This window comes from Oncorhynchus mykiss, chromosome 19, assembly GCF_057628025.1.
Source record: "Oncorhynchus mykiss isolate SJ-2025 chromosome 19, ASM5762802v1, whole genome shotgun sequence".
NCBI classification, from domain to species: domain Eukaryota; kingdom Metazoa; phylum Chordata; class Actinopteri; order Salmoniformes; family Salmonidae; genus Oncorhynchus; species Oncorhynchus mykiss.
The window spans coordinates 30,396,501-30,414,657 of record NC_143040.1 but is presented as its reverse complement, the minus strand read 5'-3'; the positions used below and the strand labels follow the sequence as shown (position 1 = coordinate 30,414,657).

At 42.5% G+C, this 18,157-nt stretch overlaps 2 protein-coding genes across 9 annotated transcripts in view; one reads left to right on the top strand and one right to left on the bottom strand.

The window, feature by feature from the left end:
• Positions 1-5,859, bottom strand: part of LOC110497504 (tetraspanin-5) — a 36,338-nt gene extending 30,479 nt beyond the window's left edge. For 3 of the 8 annotated variants that reach the window (XR_016488882.1, XM_021573639.3, XM_090210768.1), the window contains exon 1: positions 5,232-5,658. Coding sequence is in view for 4 of the 8 variants with exons in the window: in XM_021573639.3 (XP_021429314.1) it covers positions 5,232-5,315 (84 nt within the window). In the remaining 4 variants the exon portion in view is untranslated. Of the gene's footprint in view, positions 1-3,547; positions 4,754-5,231 lie in introns of those variants that run through there. The other 5 variants (XR_016488880.1, XM_090210767.1, XR_016488883.1 and 2 more) reach the window with 3 other exon arrangements.
• Positions 5,860-9,772: 3,913 nt separating this feature from the next.
• LOC100135859 (S6 ribosomal protein) lies at positions 9,773-13,194 on the top strand. Its single transcript, NM_001124244.1, is given in 6 exon segments — positions 9,773-9,781; positions 10,547-10,678; positions 11,139-11,349; positions 11,889-12,035; positions 12,636-12,793; positions 13,064-13,194. Coding segments are annotated over 6 exon segments (750 nt in total). The 5' UTR covers positions 9,773-9,775; the 3' UTR covers positions 13,160-13,194.
• Positions 13,195-18,157: the final 4,963 nt, after the last annotated feature.

Genomic DNA, 18,157 nt, shown 5'->3' with positions numbered 1-18,157 from the left:
ATCTGAGATACTCCACTGAGTCCTGGAGGAACTCACACTTGCTGCGTTTCATTCTCACTCCGTATTTCTCCAGTCTTGACATCACTTTGTCCAGCACTACAAGGTGCTCTGCAATGTTTGGTGCTGACACGAGGATGTCGTCCATGAAGCACACAACATTGTCTATACCGTCCAAGATCTGATCCATTGTGTGTTGGAATATCGCTGGAGCTGTCGAGATTCCATAGGCCAAGCGATTGAATCTGAATAGCCCCTTGTGTGTATTGATGGTCAGATACTGTTCTGACTCCGGATCCAGATTCAGTTGCTGATAAGCGAATGCCAGGTCCAGCTTACTGAAAACCTTCCCACCAGCTAGAGTGGCAAACAGATCTTCAGCGTTTGGTAGTGGATATTCCTCTGGTAGTATGCAGCGATTTACTGTGACCTTGTAGTCACCGCACATTCTGACGGTCTTGTCTTTCTTTGGGACTACAACAATCGGAGCGGCCCAGTCGCTCCTCGCTACTTTCGTGATTATGTTATTCTTCTGTAGGCGGTCCAGTTCCTTCTCTACTGCTTCCTTAAGAGCATAGGGAACTGGACGTGGTTTGTGAAAGGTAGGCTTGGTTCCTTCTTGCACTCTGACTTTTGCTGTGAAGTCTTGTATTTCACCGTAGCCATCTTTGAAAAGTTCTTTGTGCTTCTCCAGCATGTTAGTGAGTGTAGCCTGACTCACTGGTTTGTCATTTCTCAGACTGAAGATTTCTCCCCAGTTCAACTTGATCTTTTGTAGCCAGTTTCTGCCTAGCAAGGCTGATTTTTCTCCTTTAACAATGACAAGCGGTAGCGTCCACTCCTTCCCCTCATACCTGACTGGTACCTGGATCTGCCCTAACACAGGAATAGTGTCACCAGTGTATGAAGAAAGGCAGATGGACGCGGGCTGTAGAGGGCACTCTTTCAGTTTTTCTTTGTAGAGTCTCTCTGGAACCAGAGATACAGACGCTCCGGTGTCCAGCTGCATTTTAACCTGTTTTCCCGCTAACTCCATATTGAGATAGATTCCATCTTTTAGTTGTTGAGCTGTGTACACTGTGAACAGTTCCACTACTGTTTCAGTTGTACCTTCCTCGTCTTGTGCTGCGTCTGACACTTTGTGCGCTCTTGCTGTGCGTTTTGAGGCCTTACACACTCTCTGTAAATGTCCAACCTTTCCACAATTGTGGCACTTTTCATTTTGGAATCGACATTCACTGTGCTGATGATTATCTCCCCCACATCTGTAGCAAATTGGCTTAGACCTTTGAGATGTGGGCTGCTTTGTTCTTGTGTAACCTTGAGGACGGGACTGAAAAAAGTGTGACTTTTGTGAGCTTTTTCCACCACGTGCATCACTGACCTTGTGAACACCTTTCTGACGTTCTGCATGTCCCGATAGCTCAATAGTATCCCTGTGGGCAAGCTCGAGTCCAAGTGCTATATCACAGGCTTTCTTAAAGGTCAGGTCCTTCTCTGACAGGAGCCTTCTGTGATATGCTTCACCTGTGAGACCACATACAAACTTGTCTCGGAGAGCATCATCAAGAAATCGTGCAAACTCACATGTACTTGCCAGCCTTTACAAAGCAAGGATGTAGTCAGCCACGGTTTCCCCTTGACTCTGGTGACGTTGGTAAAATCTGAAATGTTCTGCAATGAGAATTGGCTTATGCTTGAAATACCTTGAAAGAGTTTCAGTCAGTTCTGCATAGTTCAACTCCACTGCTTTCATTGGTTCAACGAGACCTTTCAGCAATCCATAGTCAGTTGGACCCAAAACACTGAGAAATACGTCTGCTTTCTTTTCATCTTTGATTTCATTTGCAGCCAGCCAACGCTCAAAACGCTCCAAATAGGAATCAAAATCCTCTTTTGTAGCATCAAACTCTGGTACTCAACCAATGATTACCATTTTCACAGTTAATTGCTCAGTTTCCTTATATTCCTTAATTTTCTGAATTTTCATCTAATTCTTCACTTCAGAAGTTTCTGCAATTACTTAATTCACTGCACTCATTTGTAATAATGTACACACCGTGTTACGTTCCTTCTTCCTTTTTCTTCTTGCCAATATTTCTCCACTGAGATCGCCTAATTTCAATGGGTTCAATGAGACCGTTTTTTTATTTAACCACCAGAGGGCAGTGTCGCTATTCTGGACTCCAATAGTCTTGCTACTTGGCAGCTCCTGAATACTGTACTAGCAGTGCTAGCAGTGCTTATACTTCTCTACTGGCGAAAAAAAATTAAAAATAACTGACGAATTACATAATTATTTTGAGTTTCATTACTCACGCAACATTCTTCCCTTCAAACAATGTCCGTTTATGTAGTTTAATCACCTCGTTGCCACTGTAATATTTGTGTTGTGGAGAAATGACCAGGCAGGAGACGGGAGGGGAGTACAGTTAGTTTTCGTTTAGTCAAAACCCCTCGTGCTCTACAGTTCGCGGCACCCCAGTGCGCATGTGCATTTCCTATTAGGTGTAGTAACGTAACACTGACGTAATGCATTACTGCTTAGTAACAGCACAGTAACTAATATAAACAGATGTAGATCCCAGATACTACAACTTCCAGTTCAGTTGCCACTTTTTTGCTTGAACCAGCAATATTCCAGTTACTGGTCCATCTAGGCAACCTGCCGCCATGGTAGGCAGGCACAATGAAATTACTGTAGAGAAAAATATGAATATGATAGAGTATTGTGACAGTAGACTACTTAGGCTACAACTTGAGTAATTACATGTTAACATTACATTTGAAATTTTGCATGTTGCAAACATGTACGTTAAAAACGTTGCGCTGTAGCCGACCTGCCAGTTTATTAGGTACACCCATCTAGTACTGGGTTGGACCCCCGTTGCCTCCAGATCAGCCAGAATTCTTCTGGGCATGGATTCTACAAGTCGGAAACATTCCACAGAGATGTTGGTCCGTGCTGACACGATGGCATCATGCAGTTGCTGCAGATTGGACAGCGGTACACCACCACCAATAATATCTTTATCTCTGTGACAGTAAGTTCTTCAGAGTGTCCAACTACTAACGTATTCATCCTCCACAGCCTGTGCCGTTGATACCAGGCAGGATGGGTCCATGGAATTATGTTACTTACACCAAATCCTGACTCTGCCATCAGCATGACGCAACAGAAACCACGACTCATAGGACCATGCAATGTTTTTCCCACTCCTCAATTGTCCAGTGTTGGTGATGGCGTGCCCAACTTTCTCACTACCAAATAAGGGACAAAATGTGGCGTGCCAGTGCACAGTGCCACGGCGGTGTGGGTATGGTGTTGTGTGAATGAATATACAGTGTATATCATATTCTTATTCAATTGGAAAGGCAAAGCATTTTTATATTCCATTTACTTTAGCTTTACTAAAACTGTATCATTATGTAAACTTATGTGAATAAACCTCAAAATAAATGATCAAAGAAATCACAATTTGGACCTTTACAGCTATTTTCTTTTAACAATTCAAATGCAAAACAGGAAGAAAGGGCATGTGTCACTCACCAAGTCTACTTTTTCTATGGATATTTGTTGCTGCTCTTGACTGATTCAAGCAGTCCTTTGTCCCTTTGCATAGCCAGAGAGAAGTCATTACATGACAAGTCACAGTTCACAGATATTTGAAGTTCATTTTTGATCAGCTCTGTCAAAGAGCCTCTCACCTGTTTCTTGAGTCTGACCATTTAATGGTCATCAGAGAAAAAAATCCTCTCTACAAAGGCATTTGAGCCTGGCACACTGAGACAATCCTGAACATGTTGATCAAGTTGCCTTTCCCTAGGTTTTGGAAAACTGCCACCCACTTCTCACTGGTGGATGTTCTGGTATCCTGTCTGGCTTTCTGTATTTCCTCCCAGCTAGCACAAAACTCTTCAGAGTTGGTCCATACTGACTGTCTCTGTCATTTTGAGGGCAACCACCACCTGCTCCAGGTCAGTGAAGGAGAGCTCCTCATAGAGGACGATTGGTTTCAGTTTCACCATTACATGTTCTGGTGAGAAATCAAACCACTTGTCAATGTATGTAATGACAGTGTCATAGAACTTCCCGTTGCTGCTTGGAACTTTGTGCTGACAGTTGTTTGTCCATCAGCTGCTTGGTCTGTGATCCAAAAAAACAAAACTGTCCTGTTTCCGCTGAAGCATCTTCATTTTGAACTTTTAGACTTCCTCGTAAACATCTGATGCAGAGCGTTGATTCCTCCAGGTTTTTTATGAGTTGGTCAAAAACACACCCCACGTTGTGGAGAAAGCACAGATAAATCTCAGCAGCTTCATACTCATATTGCTAGCACCGATATTGCTAGCACCTTTAGCTAGCGTGGCCTTCTTGTGCATTTCTGTGGCTGCATGCTGAGTTAGGTCATTCTCCCCTCCATGGCCAATTGAGAATACAAGACGGAATAACGCGGGCTAAACCCACCTCTTTTTTGCTTCCCATTGTTTGTTGTAGCTGCAGTAGCTGTAGCTACAGCTTTTATTTTTTGCAGGTTTATCCATATTTCCTTGATATGCCACACCGACCGAACAACAACAGACATTACTTTGCAGGAATTGCCGCGTTTACGCTATACTGTGATTGGATGAATATAGGACAAACCAATTTCGCCCAGTATAAACGACATCCTGGCTAATACGAGACAGTTGGCAACCCTAATTCATTGTTATATGATGTAAACTGCTTTAGCTTGCATTTAATTTAAGGAATGCCATGAGCAGTAGGACCTACAGATTTAATGACCAAACAAATATCAGTATGACGTAATCACATATGGATACTTATAATGACAACAAGCAGCAGGGGGAAAGCTGTCTGTATAGGTCCGGACCCCGCGTTTATCAAAATAAACCATAATTATACTATTTCAGTTCAACATTGCTGCACCTACCATCGATTCGGCTATTATTGGAGTCCCGTACGTTAGTCTCCTGATAAAGCCCCTATTCAACGTTAATAACGGTCGACCAATAACCTAATGTGCACTGCATTCAGATTTCAATTCGTTCAATTATCTTATTTATTGCATCCCTTGATGTAAGACATAAAAAACATTCATGACACAAATTCCTTGCCCATTTGCCCCCATATATGAAACGCAGGCCAAGGTTAAAAAGCATTTCAATATGATGTAGGCTAGTCTACAAAGCCATTATAGACACTGAAAACGTGATTTAGCACACTTACTTACCCAAAATATTATATTGAATCCAAATATGAAATATTTGATACAGCAACTGACTTCATGAGCCTTGAAATGCTTTCCGGACATCATTTGGCTCGTATTTACAAATGTCGCCCACCAGAATAGGGTTAAATCATATCCAATCTGGTTTGCTTTCGACAGATCCTTTCGTAAAACCCACAGTTAACGGTTCAACCAGTAGAAATGCTCTGACAATTGTTCAACATATTGCTTCCTCTTTGACATGCGTAGGGTCACAAACTATCTGCTTCAAAACAAATACAGAAGGTCGTATCCTAAATATATTTTTCCACCATACAGTATATAAACCGGACCAAATTAAAACCTTTCGTCATTCGAGTCTAGTCCATGATCTAGACATGGCTGTTATTTGATAGACGTGTCCGCCGACCAACGAGAGTTATATATATATATATATATATATATGCTACGTTCAAAACAACCGGGAACTCGGAAATCTACAACTGCCGACTTCAGTGCGTTCATAAACACTGGGAAAATCGATTTGAACGGTCATCCAACTCTGAATTCCTTTTTCTCGAGTTCCGACTTTCCGACCTGAAATTCACTGAGGTCATGATTTTACCTCGTATTTTCCCGAGTTCCCAGTTATTTTGAACAAGGCAATAGATCTATACCAAATATGTTTATAACTAACCCAAGATAGATCACAGCCTGTCGTTTCCAGTGGGAACAAATTAGTCATAGTTGGCAGAACAATTAGGAGGGGGGCAGAGCCAAGCACCATCTAGCGAGATCCTATTGGCGCGTTCTAGCAGTATTTGCATATTTACGTAAGAGAACGCCTACTCTGTGAAGTGCGCGTATGCAAAACTAGATTCGCCCTAGCACTCCTTCTAATCAACGCTTCTTTTTTTCCCCTTTTTCCTGGACTAAATTAGTTTAATTGTTTAGAAACTATGTAATCTGGACAATTGTCAAATTGTTGTTTGGGGACATGTGTGTGTGTGCGTGTGAATGGGGGGAATTGTAAATTTATGCTCGGATTTTATCCCCAGATTTTGTGTTAAACACTATACAACAAAGCTTTCTTAGTGTCCTACAAGCTTTCTCTGCCCTTAACCTTGTTCTGAACACCTCCAATGTGGTTTGGTAAGAAGAATGCCCTCTGATTACTACCTCTGAGGTTTTAGAGCTTGAGGTAGTCACCTCATACAAGTATTTGAGAGTATGGCTAGATAGTACACTGTCCTTCTTTCAGCACATATCAAAGCTGCAGATTAAAGTTAAATCTAGACTTGGTTTCCTTTATCGTAATCGCTCCTCTTTCACCCCAGCTGCCAAACTAATCTTGATTCAGATGGCCATCCTACCCATTAATCGCTCCTCTTTCACCCCAGCTGCCAAACTAACCCATCCTACCCATGCTAGATTACGGAGACATAATTTATAGATCGGCAGGTAAGTGTGCTCTCGAGCAGCTAGATGTTCTTTATATGTACTGAGAGAAGGACAGTATACCACCTAGCCATACTCCCAAGTACTTGTATGAGGTGACTACCTCAAGCTCTAAACCCTCAGAGGTAGTAATCACACCTGTGGGGAGAGGGACATTCTTCTTACCAAACCACATGGCCTTTGTTTTGGAGGTGTTCAGAACAAGGTTAAGGGTAGAGAAAGCTTGTAGGACACTAAGAAAGCTTTGTTGTGGAGCATTCAACACACAATCTGGCTAGGGGCCAGCTGAGTATAAGACTATATCATCTGCATATAAATGGATGAGCTATGTTATTGATGTAAATTGAGAAGAGCGTGGGTCTAGGATTGAGCCTTGGGGTACTCCCTTGGTGACAGGCAATGGCTGAGACAGCATATTTTCTGACTTTATACACTGCAAAGGTAGTTAGCAAACCAGGCCAAAGACCCCTCAAAGACACCAATACTCCTTAGCCGGCCCACAAGAATAGAATGGTCTACCATATCAAAAGCTTTGGCCAAGTCAATAGAAATAGCAGCACAACATTGCTTAGAATCAAGGGCAATGGTGACATCATTGAGGACCTTTAAGGTTGCAGTGACACATCCATAACCTGAGCGGAAACCAGATTGCATACCAGAGAGAATACTATAGACATCAAGAAAGCCAGTCAGTTGATTATTGACAAGTTTTTCCAACACTTTTGATAAACAGGGTAAAATAGAAATAGGCCTATAACAGTTAGGATCAGCTTGATCTTCCCCTTTAAATAAAGGACGAACCGTGGCTGCCTTCCAAGCAATGGGAACCTCCCCAGAAAGGAGAAACAGATTAAAAAGGTTGGAGATAGGTGTGGAGATGATAGGGGCAGCAACCTTAAAGAAGAAAGGGTCTAAAACATCTGACCTAGATGGTTTTTTGGGGTCAAGTTTCAGGAGCTCCTTTAGCACAGACTCAGTGACTGCCTTTGTAGCGGGCAAGGGAAAAAGAGGGAGAAGGGTTGGGAGATGAGGAAATGTTGGACGGGCAAGGAGGCATGGCTGAGTCAAATAGGAATCCTGACTTGATGAAGTGGTGATTAAAGAGCTCAGCCATGTGCTTCTTGTCAGTACCAACCACATCGTCAACATTAAGTGACATGGGCAGCTGTGAGAAGGGTTTATTCTCCAGGTCTTTAACTGTTTTCCAGAACTTCTTGGGGTTAGACCCACAGAGAGAGATCTGCTCCTTAAAGAACTAACTAGACCCTCCCCAATCCCCAAATCACATTAAAATCCCCCCCACCCCAGTCCAACCTCAATGACACTACACTTCGATCTTTCTCTCTCTTCAACATACTTACAACAATATAACAACTAATAACAACATGCTCCACCGTTTCATGGACCATACAGTCCAGACACAAACCATTCACATGCTTGCTAACCAGATGTAATGACGAGTTCAATGTGCAATGTCAATTGCACAATTGAGCAAACACCACCTCTTCCTTCCTAATCTGACCTTTGAATCTTGGTCCACAACCTTTCTTTGGAGGGCATATAAATGCTGGCGCTTGGGCTCCGAGTCCCATCTTTTCTGCCACACATCTATCCAAATGGCTCTGATCTAACATTTGGCCTCACCTCTACCCAGTGGAACATTAATATAAATTATATCTTGTTTCAAAGCTCTTTTTGCTAACTGGTCTACAATGGAATTTGCTGTAATTCTTCTTCTTCTCTGTGGATTTTATATGGCAGTTGGCAATCAACTTCGAGGTGCATTACCGCCACCAACTGGACTGGAGTGTTGACCAGAGACAGGGAATGTCTAAATTCTACCCATTATTCTCGTCTCCTGAAGGAAATGGAATACATAATTAAATATTTAATCCCTTGAAGATTTCCTTAGCATTTCACTTAATCTTGGCTCTTCCACCCCATTACTCCATAAATCTACCTTTCCCTCCATGTTTCTGGCACTGAAGTGTGGTGTAATCTCTGGTAGGCCTACTCTTGAATACAGCAACAAATTGTAACACATGCATGATGATGCAGAAGTATACTTTTCCAGACAGACAAAAAAAGTGAATTTCAGTATATTGAAAAGCCTATAGTTGACAATAAAGAAGGCTGGGGAAGGCTGTCATTGTAAATAAGAATTTGTTCTTAACTGACTTGCCTGGTTAAAAAATGTTATTATTAGAGACCAGGTTCATGGAGGATTTAGTTTTATATTTACATGTTTCATTTAGGAGTATTAAACTGAATGTTTCCATTACATTTATGCATGCAGTTTAAAATACTGATGAATCATCTTTTAGTCTTTGCTAGGTAAAGCTCCGTCTTATCTCAGCTCACTGGTCTCGATAACAACACCCACACGAAGCACGCGCTCTAGCAGGTATATCTCACTGGTTATCCCCAAAACCAACACTTCTTTGGACGCCTTTCCTTCCAGTTCTCTGCTGCCAATGACTGGAACGAATTGCAAAAATCACTGAAGCTGGAGACTTATATTTCCCTCACTAACTTTAAACATCATCTATCTGAGCAGCTAACCGATCGCTGCTGCTGTACATAGCCCATCTGTAAATAGCCCATCCAATCAACCTACCTCATCCCCATATTGTTTTTATTTACTTTTCTGCTCTTTTGCACACCAGTATTTCTACTTGCACATCATCATCTGCACATCTACCACTCCAGTGTTAATTTGCTCAATTGTAATTACTTCGCTACTAAGGCCTAGTTATTGCCTTACCTCCGCACGCCATTTGCACACACTGTATATAGACTTTATTTGTTTATTTTTGTATTATTGTAGGCTTGTTTATTCCATGTGTAACTCTGTGTTGTTGTTTGTGTCGCACTGCTTTGCTTTGTCTTGGCCAGGTCGCAGTTGTAAATGAGAACTTATTCTCAACTAGCCTACCTGGTTAAATAAAGGTGAAATAAAAGTAATAATAAAAAATGATTCACATGAGAAAAACGCAACGTTGTAACTTCATCACGTGTTATCGCGATAGCCTATGTTGCCTATGTGAGACTGCGAAGCGAACATCCGGTCTCTTTTCGGTGGCAGGCTGTCGTCGAGTCAGTTTTAGAAAATGAAGGTAAGAGAAGTTAACTCATGTACTAAATAACAAATCTCTCCCTGTTAATGTCCAGGCCGAATTGAAGTAGTCCATTCAAATATTATAAATCCGTATCTCGTTTAGTCAGATATTGCATCGTCTTTTAGGATGCATATTGATTTTGTTGCTAGCTAGCTAGCTATGGCTGACAACGTTAGTACATGAACCTGAAAATATGTCCGTGTGCATGCATGTTTGCCGGGCGTCATTCATATAACGGCAACAAAGTATATTCTGTTCTTGGGTGGGGGGATACGAATATTATCCTTGATGTGGGTTTGTTCACGTCCATATTTCGCGAATCCGTTGCAACATAGTCACCCTCAAGGCCACTTCCAGCCAACTAGCTTCCAACATCACTTAACTGCGTGTCATTTGATCGTTCCAAATAGTGTAGCTGCAGAGTTAATTTCTGTATGACTATTCTTGTTTCTAGGAAACTAGCTAACAAGAGTTAAACCAATTGCATTAACTAGCCAACATGCTAGTAGTATCTGCCAATTGCCCGCATCCCGTTTACAGCTGCATCATGTTGAACTCAATTCAGAGGTCTCGCCATACAGGCATGTGGTTAGGTAGTAGTTAATTATTCGACTCATCTAAATTTGTTATGGATGGGTAGCTTAGGTGCAAGGTGATCGTCTAGCAGGTAATCTGCCTGATGTACATTACTATGTCCTCAACTAGGAAAGCTTGCTACATCTGGTCAATCTACAAGCACTGATCTCTATGTCTGTCTCTCAGCTGAATATCTCGTTTCCTGCCACTGGCTGTCAGAAGCTCATTGAAGTTGATGATGAGCGCAAGCTGCGAACCTTCTATGAGAAGCGTATGGCAACAGAGGTGGCTGCTGATCCCCTGGGAGATGAGTGGAAGGTAAGCTGTGGACCCTAAGAAAGCTACTCAGTTTTCAGATCCTTCTGGTTGTTATTTAAATATAGTTCAATTAATTAGTCCCAAGCTCGTGATTGTGATCTTCACTTTATGTCAAGTTCATTGACTAACATTGGGTAATTTTGGAATAGTCAACTTAATGCCTTGGATCCCAGTGTCTTGAAACAGAATGTTGATACTGCCCATGTTCAACATGATCTTGCACACCTTAGTAGACCCTTTCTGGCTGGTCTAGCCTCAAAGGGGGGACAGTGTTGTGCCACAGAAACTGCAGAGCTGCTTTACCAGATGCAACCTTACCCTCTGACCATGGCTGGTTGAACTGCATTGCTCTCCCAAGCCTTTGCCTATTAAATTCCACTAAACAAATGTCTAACTGTTGTGCGATAAACAAATCCTTGTACAGAACAAGTTTTTCTTCATTTTGGCACATCTCTCCCAGGGCTACATGGTGCGCATCAGCGGAGGTAATGACAAGCAGGGCTTCCCCATGAAGCAGGGTGTGCTGACCCACGGCCGTGTGCGCTTGTTGCTTGCCAAGGGCCATTCCTGTTACCGCCCCCGTAGGACAGGAGAGCGCAAACGCAAGTCTGTCCGTGGCTGCATCGTTGATGCCAACCTCAGTGTGCTGAACTTGGTTATCATCAAGAAAGGTATGGAGTTATAATGATGGTAACCACTTGCTCTGGCACACCTTAGTAGACCCTTTCTGGCTGGTCTAGCCTCAAAGGGGGGACAGTGTTGTGCTACAGAAACTGCAGAGCTGCTTTACCAGATGCAACCTGACCCTCTGACCATGGCTGGTTGAACTGCAATGCTCTCCCAAGCCTTTCCCTGTTTAGCCTTTCCCTGTTGGTTGTTTTAAAGGTTCTACATTTTTTATTAAATCTTTATTTTGACAGGGAAGTCCTACTGAGACTAGGGCCTGTATTTTTATTGATTAAAACATATTTTTTTTTACAGATGAGTCCTGCATCACACATAAAATATACCTTATACAAAAAGACAAAACATATTAAGAAAAACGACATGTGCATGTTTCATGACTATTTACCATTGAAACTTACTTGAACATCATCAGTGCTGGTCTGCTTCCGCTGCCAGCGCTTGGATGTGGTTAACCATTTGGGTGGTGACTCTGTATAGACTGTTTTGAATCTAGTGGCGTCACATTTTTTCCTCCATCTCCCAGGCGAGAAGGACATCCCCGGCCTGACCGACAGCACCGTGCCCCGCCGCTTGGGACCCAAGAGGGCCAGCAAGATCCGCAAGCTCTTCAACCTGGCCAAGGAGGACGATGTCAGGCAGTACGTTGTGAGGAGACCACTGACTAAAGAAGGTGAGGCCACCACTGCTTCTAAGTGGTTCTGTTAATGAATGGATCGGCCAACTCATCGGTGCTCATAAACTCTTGACTGTGATTTTTATTTTTAACTCCTATTATTTCTCCTTGCCAAATTGTGCGAAAGTTGTCTGGCACACCAGTAGACCCTTTCTGGCTGGTCTGTAGTCTCTAAGGGGGGACAGTGTTGTGCCACAGAAACTGCAGAGCTGCTTTGCTAGATGCAACCTTACCCTCTGACCATGGCTGGTTGAACTGCAATGCTCTCCCAATAAGTCGCTATTCAATAAGTGTATTGTCTAAAATCTGATTTGAGTTAACTTATAATTTTGTGTGGGACATATTGGAAATGAATGGGACGTTTTGTCTGTCATATATGAACGTTGGTTGGCCAAATGAGTTGACACACAAAATGGTCAAACATTCCCAAACTATTCAACATTTGGGAATACTGGCTAGACTGAATAACAGCTACAACTCTCAATCGCTAATCTGGACAGACATTTCATAAACATTGAAACCCATAACTATTTTTCCCTTGTTCATGCTTTGTAGTAAATTCCACTGGTAACACCTCTCCTCCCACACCTTTTGAAGGTAAGAAACCCAGGACCAAGGCTCCCAGGATTCAGAGGCTGGTGACACCCCGTGTGCTCCAGCACAAGCGCCGCCGCATTGCCCTGAAAAAACAGCGCACCCAGAAGAACAAGGAGGAGGCTTCCGAATACGCCAAGCTGCTGGCCAAGAGGATGAAGGTATGGAAAGGGAGACCGCTAAGGCATTTAGCTGTAATATTAGTCGTTATCTGTTCTAATGTGTAATGAATTGCCCTGAATGTTGTGAATCCCATTCATTTTATTTCTACAATTGCAAGCAAGTTGATATGGTTGCAAGTTGATTCATAAAATGGTTAAAATATTACAATTGAAATGTCCATAGGTATAATATCACCCATGAAGTCAGCAACATTGCCATTGAATAACTTTTAGTCCGTAGGAAGACTAACACATCTCGTTTGTTTGTAGGAGGCTAAGGAGAAGCGCCAGGAACAAATCGCCAAAAGGCGCCGTCTTTCCTCCCTTAGGGCCTCCACATCCAAATCTGAGTCCAGCCAGAAGTGAAATGTGGAATTGAATTAAAAAATGTTTTGCTGAAATTCTGCTTCTGGTGTCTTTACTCAGTGTTTCGTAGATCAAAAAGAATGTCCATGCCTGAAACACATCCTGATTGTATTTCTAGTGATCAGTCACATCCCTAAGAGGCTCCATGGCTCAAACTGCTAAATAATTGGTTAACGCTAAAATCTAATCTGTAAAGGCCTGTAGAGAACAAGACTTGTGATGGTATCGGTTTTAATGACTGCCGCAAACCAAAGGGCAATCGTAAATAAATGTAGGTACCCACTGCTACGATCTGGAGTGGATTCTCATTCAACTGTGGCCATCTTTTGGGTGCTGTGGTAATGAACAAAGATCGCATGACAGTGTCATGGTGATTGATGTGCTTGAAGCTGGGGCCAGACTGAAAAATCGGTTTGTGTGTTGACGTGGAACTTTGGCATATACATAACTACATTTCAGATTCTCTTCTTAAATTCAATTGTTCCCTTGGTGTGTGTCAATATTAGTCCTGCGCTTCCACTGTCTGCTGAACCGGAGGATCTGAAAATGGTGATGTTTTGTGGACAAGCAGTCTAATACTGATCATTTTCAATTGGTATTTTGACCAATCCGAGCTTGGGCTGTCTGTGTAAATGCAGACAAAGTTACCCAGATATACTGACTAGGGAGAAACTACATAGAGGCTCTGGTAGAAAATTTGAGGATGTCCTGAGGCATCCACAATGAAACGGGATGAATTTATTCTGTCAAATTAGGAATTGAACAGGTTGGCAACTCTGGATCATTCATGTTGTGGGTGTCAGGTTGATGGCTGCATGCTGGTGTTGTATACCAATAGAGTATGATTTAATTTGAATGAGGTAAAGGTCAAGTAGTACACAGTATTGTAGGAAGGATCTCATGGCTGCATATAGTCTTTTCACCGTAGAAACAGGAATTCTTGGTTGTTTTGGAATTTCAGGAATTAGCCCTGTCATTCGTTTGATCTCAATCTCGTGGACAGACACGTAACTGGTGTTGAAGCATCAGTCAAGACTGGGATGTGACAGTTAATGTGGAGCTTTGCTCCTGTATGCAGATTTTTCTGCACTGATCATTTTGCCTGGCTTGGTTAACAGGCTAGACCTTTTGACATAACCTCATTCCACTCCTTATCATGCAAAACAGTTTTGCATGACAGTGTATTTGCACCACTGGTGTAAAGTACATAATTAAAAATACTTTAAAGTAGTTTGGGGTATCTGTACCTTACTATTTATATTTTTTACAACTTTTACTTCGCTACATTCCTAAAGACTTATGAACTTTCTACTCTGATTTTCATGACACCCAAAAGTTGTTTATGCTTTCTACTGTCGAATCCAGTGCTTATCAGTCGTTCATACACCTCTGATGATGAGTGCATACTCGGAGAGCTGTGACTGTTCAGCTGAACTCCAGGCCTGCAGTTGATACAGATTGTTACATCAATGTGATTTAACTGGGAGTTACAGGTTAGTTACTGTTTGGTATAGGACAGCGAATTTGACCAACCTTAACTTGGCAATACTATCTTCGTTCTCGATTCGGTCAAGCATATCTTCTAAAATGTGTCCAGTTGCAGGTGGGGCATTTGAATTTAGAAAATGCTGAGTTTATTTAAAATGGGTAATCCAACAATTGTACGCTGCCATCTTGTCTATATAAAATCTTCTCTCATTGAGACGGGTGGGTCCACCCCAAAGTGCTGCATGTCATGATCAAAGAGAAGATTTGAAATAGACAAGATGGCTGCGTACACCAGGATTGAATATTTTCCTGGTATTTTACATATGTCCCATCCTGAGAATCAATCACTTTTCTTCTGGGTAACCCGGTATGTCATTCAAAGGCATTATAACGCATATAAATATGTCTGGAGGGCCTCCCGAGTGGCGCAAGGCAGTGCTAGCTGTGCCACTAGAGATTCTGGGTTCGAATCCAGGCTCTGTCGCCGCTGGCCATGACCGGGAGACCCATGGGGTGGCGCACAATTGGCCCAGCGTCTTCCAGGTTAGGGGAGGGTTTGGCCGGCGGGGATGTCCTTGTCGCACCGCGCACTAGCGACTCCTGTGGCGGGCCGGGCGCAGTGCACGCTGACACGGTTGCCAGGTGTACGGTGTTTCCGCCATCACATTGGTGTAGCTGGCTCCTGGGTTAAGTGTCAAGATGGGGCTGTGGGGCTTGGTTGAGTTGTGTTTCGGAGGACGCACGGCTCTCGACCTTTGCCTCTCCCGAGTCAGGGGCGTGAGATGCAGCGATGAGCCAAAAAAAAAGTCTGGATTTGATTAGAGCTTTGATCAACATGAAAATGCTAACCTGATGCTACCTGAGCCATATATAAAATACATTTTAGAAGCCCTACATTAATGACATGTAACAAGCCCAAGCCCCAAAAAAGATTACATGATTGTGCATTTGGAAAGTTTTCAGACCCCTTGACTTTTTACACATTTAGTTACGTTACAGCCTAATTCTAAAATAGATAAAAATCCTCAAATGACAAAGCAAACAGTTAATTTTTGTATTTTTGCAAATGTATAAAATTAAAAAATATATATATATATTTACACAAGTATTCAGACCCTTTGCTGTGAGACTCAATTGAGCTCAGGTGCATCCTATTTCAATTGACCATCCTTGATGTTTCTACAACTTTCTTGGAGTCTACCTGTGGTAAATTCAATTGATTAGACATGATTTGGAAAGGCACACACCTGTCTATATAAAGGTACCACAGTTGACAATGCATGTCAGAGCAAAAACCAAGCCGTGCGGTAGAAGGAATTTTCCATAGAGCCCCCGAGACAGGATTGTGCCTAGGCACAGATCTGGGCAAGGGTACCCAAACATTGCTGCAGCACAGAAGGTCCCCAAGAACACAGTGTCCTCCATTATTCTTAAATGGAAGGCGTTTGGAACCACCAAGACTCTTCCTAGAGCTGGCCCCCCGGCCAAACTGAGCAATCAGGGGAGAAGGGCCTTTTTCAGTGTGGTGACCAAGAACTCGATTGGAGCTCTGTCAGAGCTCCAGAGTTCCTCTGTGGAGATGGGAGAACCTTCCAGAAGGGACAACCATCTCTGCAACTCTCCACCAATCAGGCCTTTATGGTAGTGGCCAGGCGGAAGCGACTCCTCAGTAAAAGGCACATGACAGCCCGCTTGGAGTTTGCCAAAAGGCAACTAGATTCTCTGGTCTGATGAAACCAAGATTGAACTCTTTGGCCTGAATGCCAAGCGTCACATCTAGAGGAAACCTGGCACCATCCTTACTGTGAAGCATGGTGTTGACAGAAACATGATGTGGGGATGTTTTTCAAAGGACCTCAGACTGGGGCTAAGTTTCACCTTCCAACAGGACAACCCTAAGCACACAGCCAAGAAAAAGCAGGAGTGGCTTCGGGACAAGTGTCTGAATGTCCTTGAGTTGCCCCGATCAAACTCCTCTGGAGAGACCTGAAAATAGCTGTTCAGCGACGCACCCCATCCAACCTGACAGAGCTTGAGAGGAATGGGAGAAACTCCCCAAATACAGGTGTGCCAAGCTTGTAGGGTCATATCCAACAAGACTCGAGGCTGTAATCACTGCCAAAGGTGCTTCAACAAAGTACTGAGTAAAGGGTCTGAATTAGGGCTGGGCGATGTGGCCAAAATATCATATCATATGGTATTTTTCAAATGTTTATGTTTTTATTTGACGTATTTTATGTTTTTGATTTAAAAGTTCTACATTTGCTTTATGAGTAGTGCATGACCCTTGGTGGCAACACATATATTCAAAATTATTTCAATGGGTCTTTCTCCATTTGGATTGGTTTATACTGTTCAATTCAACTTCAAACTAAAATAATTTCCCGCATTTCCATCAATTTCTGCATTTCCTTCACTCATTTGAGATAACTTACACTGCCACAATATGGCCAAAAATACTAGGCCTTATTTTTAACCAAGTTGCAATTGCGATTAAAATAAACACTTGGGTGAACTTTTGGAATCATGGAAATAGGATGTTTATTATAACTCTATAGTTAGAATATAAATAATAGTGGGCACTTTGAATACAGTGTTGTTTGACATGATGAATGAAAATGCCATGGATGAGTTATTAGCTAGCCAGCTAACTAGCGATTAGCATTAGTGGCTAACACGATTTAGCTTAATTAACTTGCTAAGAAAATACAAACCAGCTGTTTGCCGATGTAAGAAACACAAAACTAACATTGTAATTATAGAACGCTTGTGGATGTATATTTAATGGAAACAACATTGTTGTCATCAACATTGTTGCATGTGCTGCATTGTGATGACGACGACTCTTTCAAGCTGTTGGTGGGAGATGGCTTGAAAGAAACAAAAGTGATGACGACGACTCTTTCAAAGTTATCAAAAATCAGCTCACTGCTGCATACTAGCACATCATTCAAAGAGGTGTTTGAGGCACCCCTGCTGCTGTCAACAAAAGATGGAACTCAACACAAGTGAAGGCAGTTATCCAATGAGACCATCTAAAGCTCTGTCATATTCTGGAAAAGTCTGGGCACAAGGAGTTGTTGTTCACAGTACAGGAGTGGAATATGTTGAAAGAGTTGGGCATCCTGAAGCCATTTGGAGAAGCAACAGATTTGACACAGGGGGAGAAGATAGTCACAATCAGTTTTGTTGTTCCCCCTGTCCTGTCCCTGAATCACTGCCTGGAGCAGCGGAAGCCTCAAGTAAATTTCCTGAGTGGTCTGCTCAGAAGTCTCCAGAACAAAACATTTTAAAACAAAACAGAACAAGACATTTCTTGGAATCTTCATCAATGTGAAAATAGCCAGGACACAAGATGGAATCACTGCTCCTTTTCAGATCCAGTCTACCTCAAAGAAGCTGCCTTGGCTTTTTCTCTATGAGTGGAGCACCATGTGCTGGTCAAGGAGCTGGTGGCACAAAGAGTGAAAGGTAACTTTTTATCGTAATTTAATCCAATTTACTGAAACA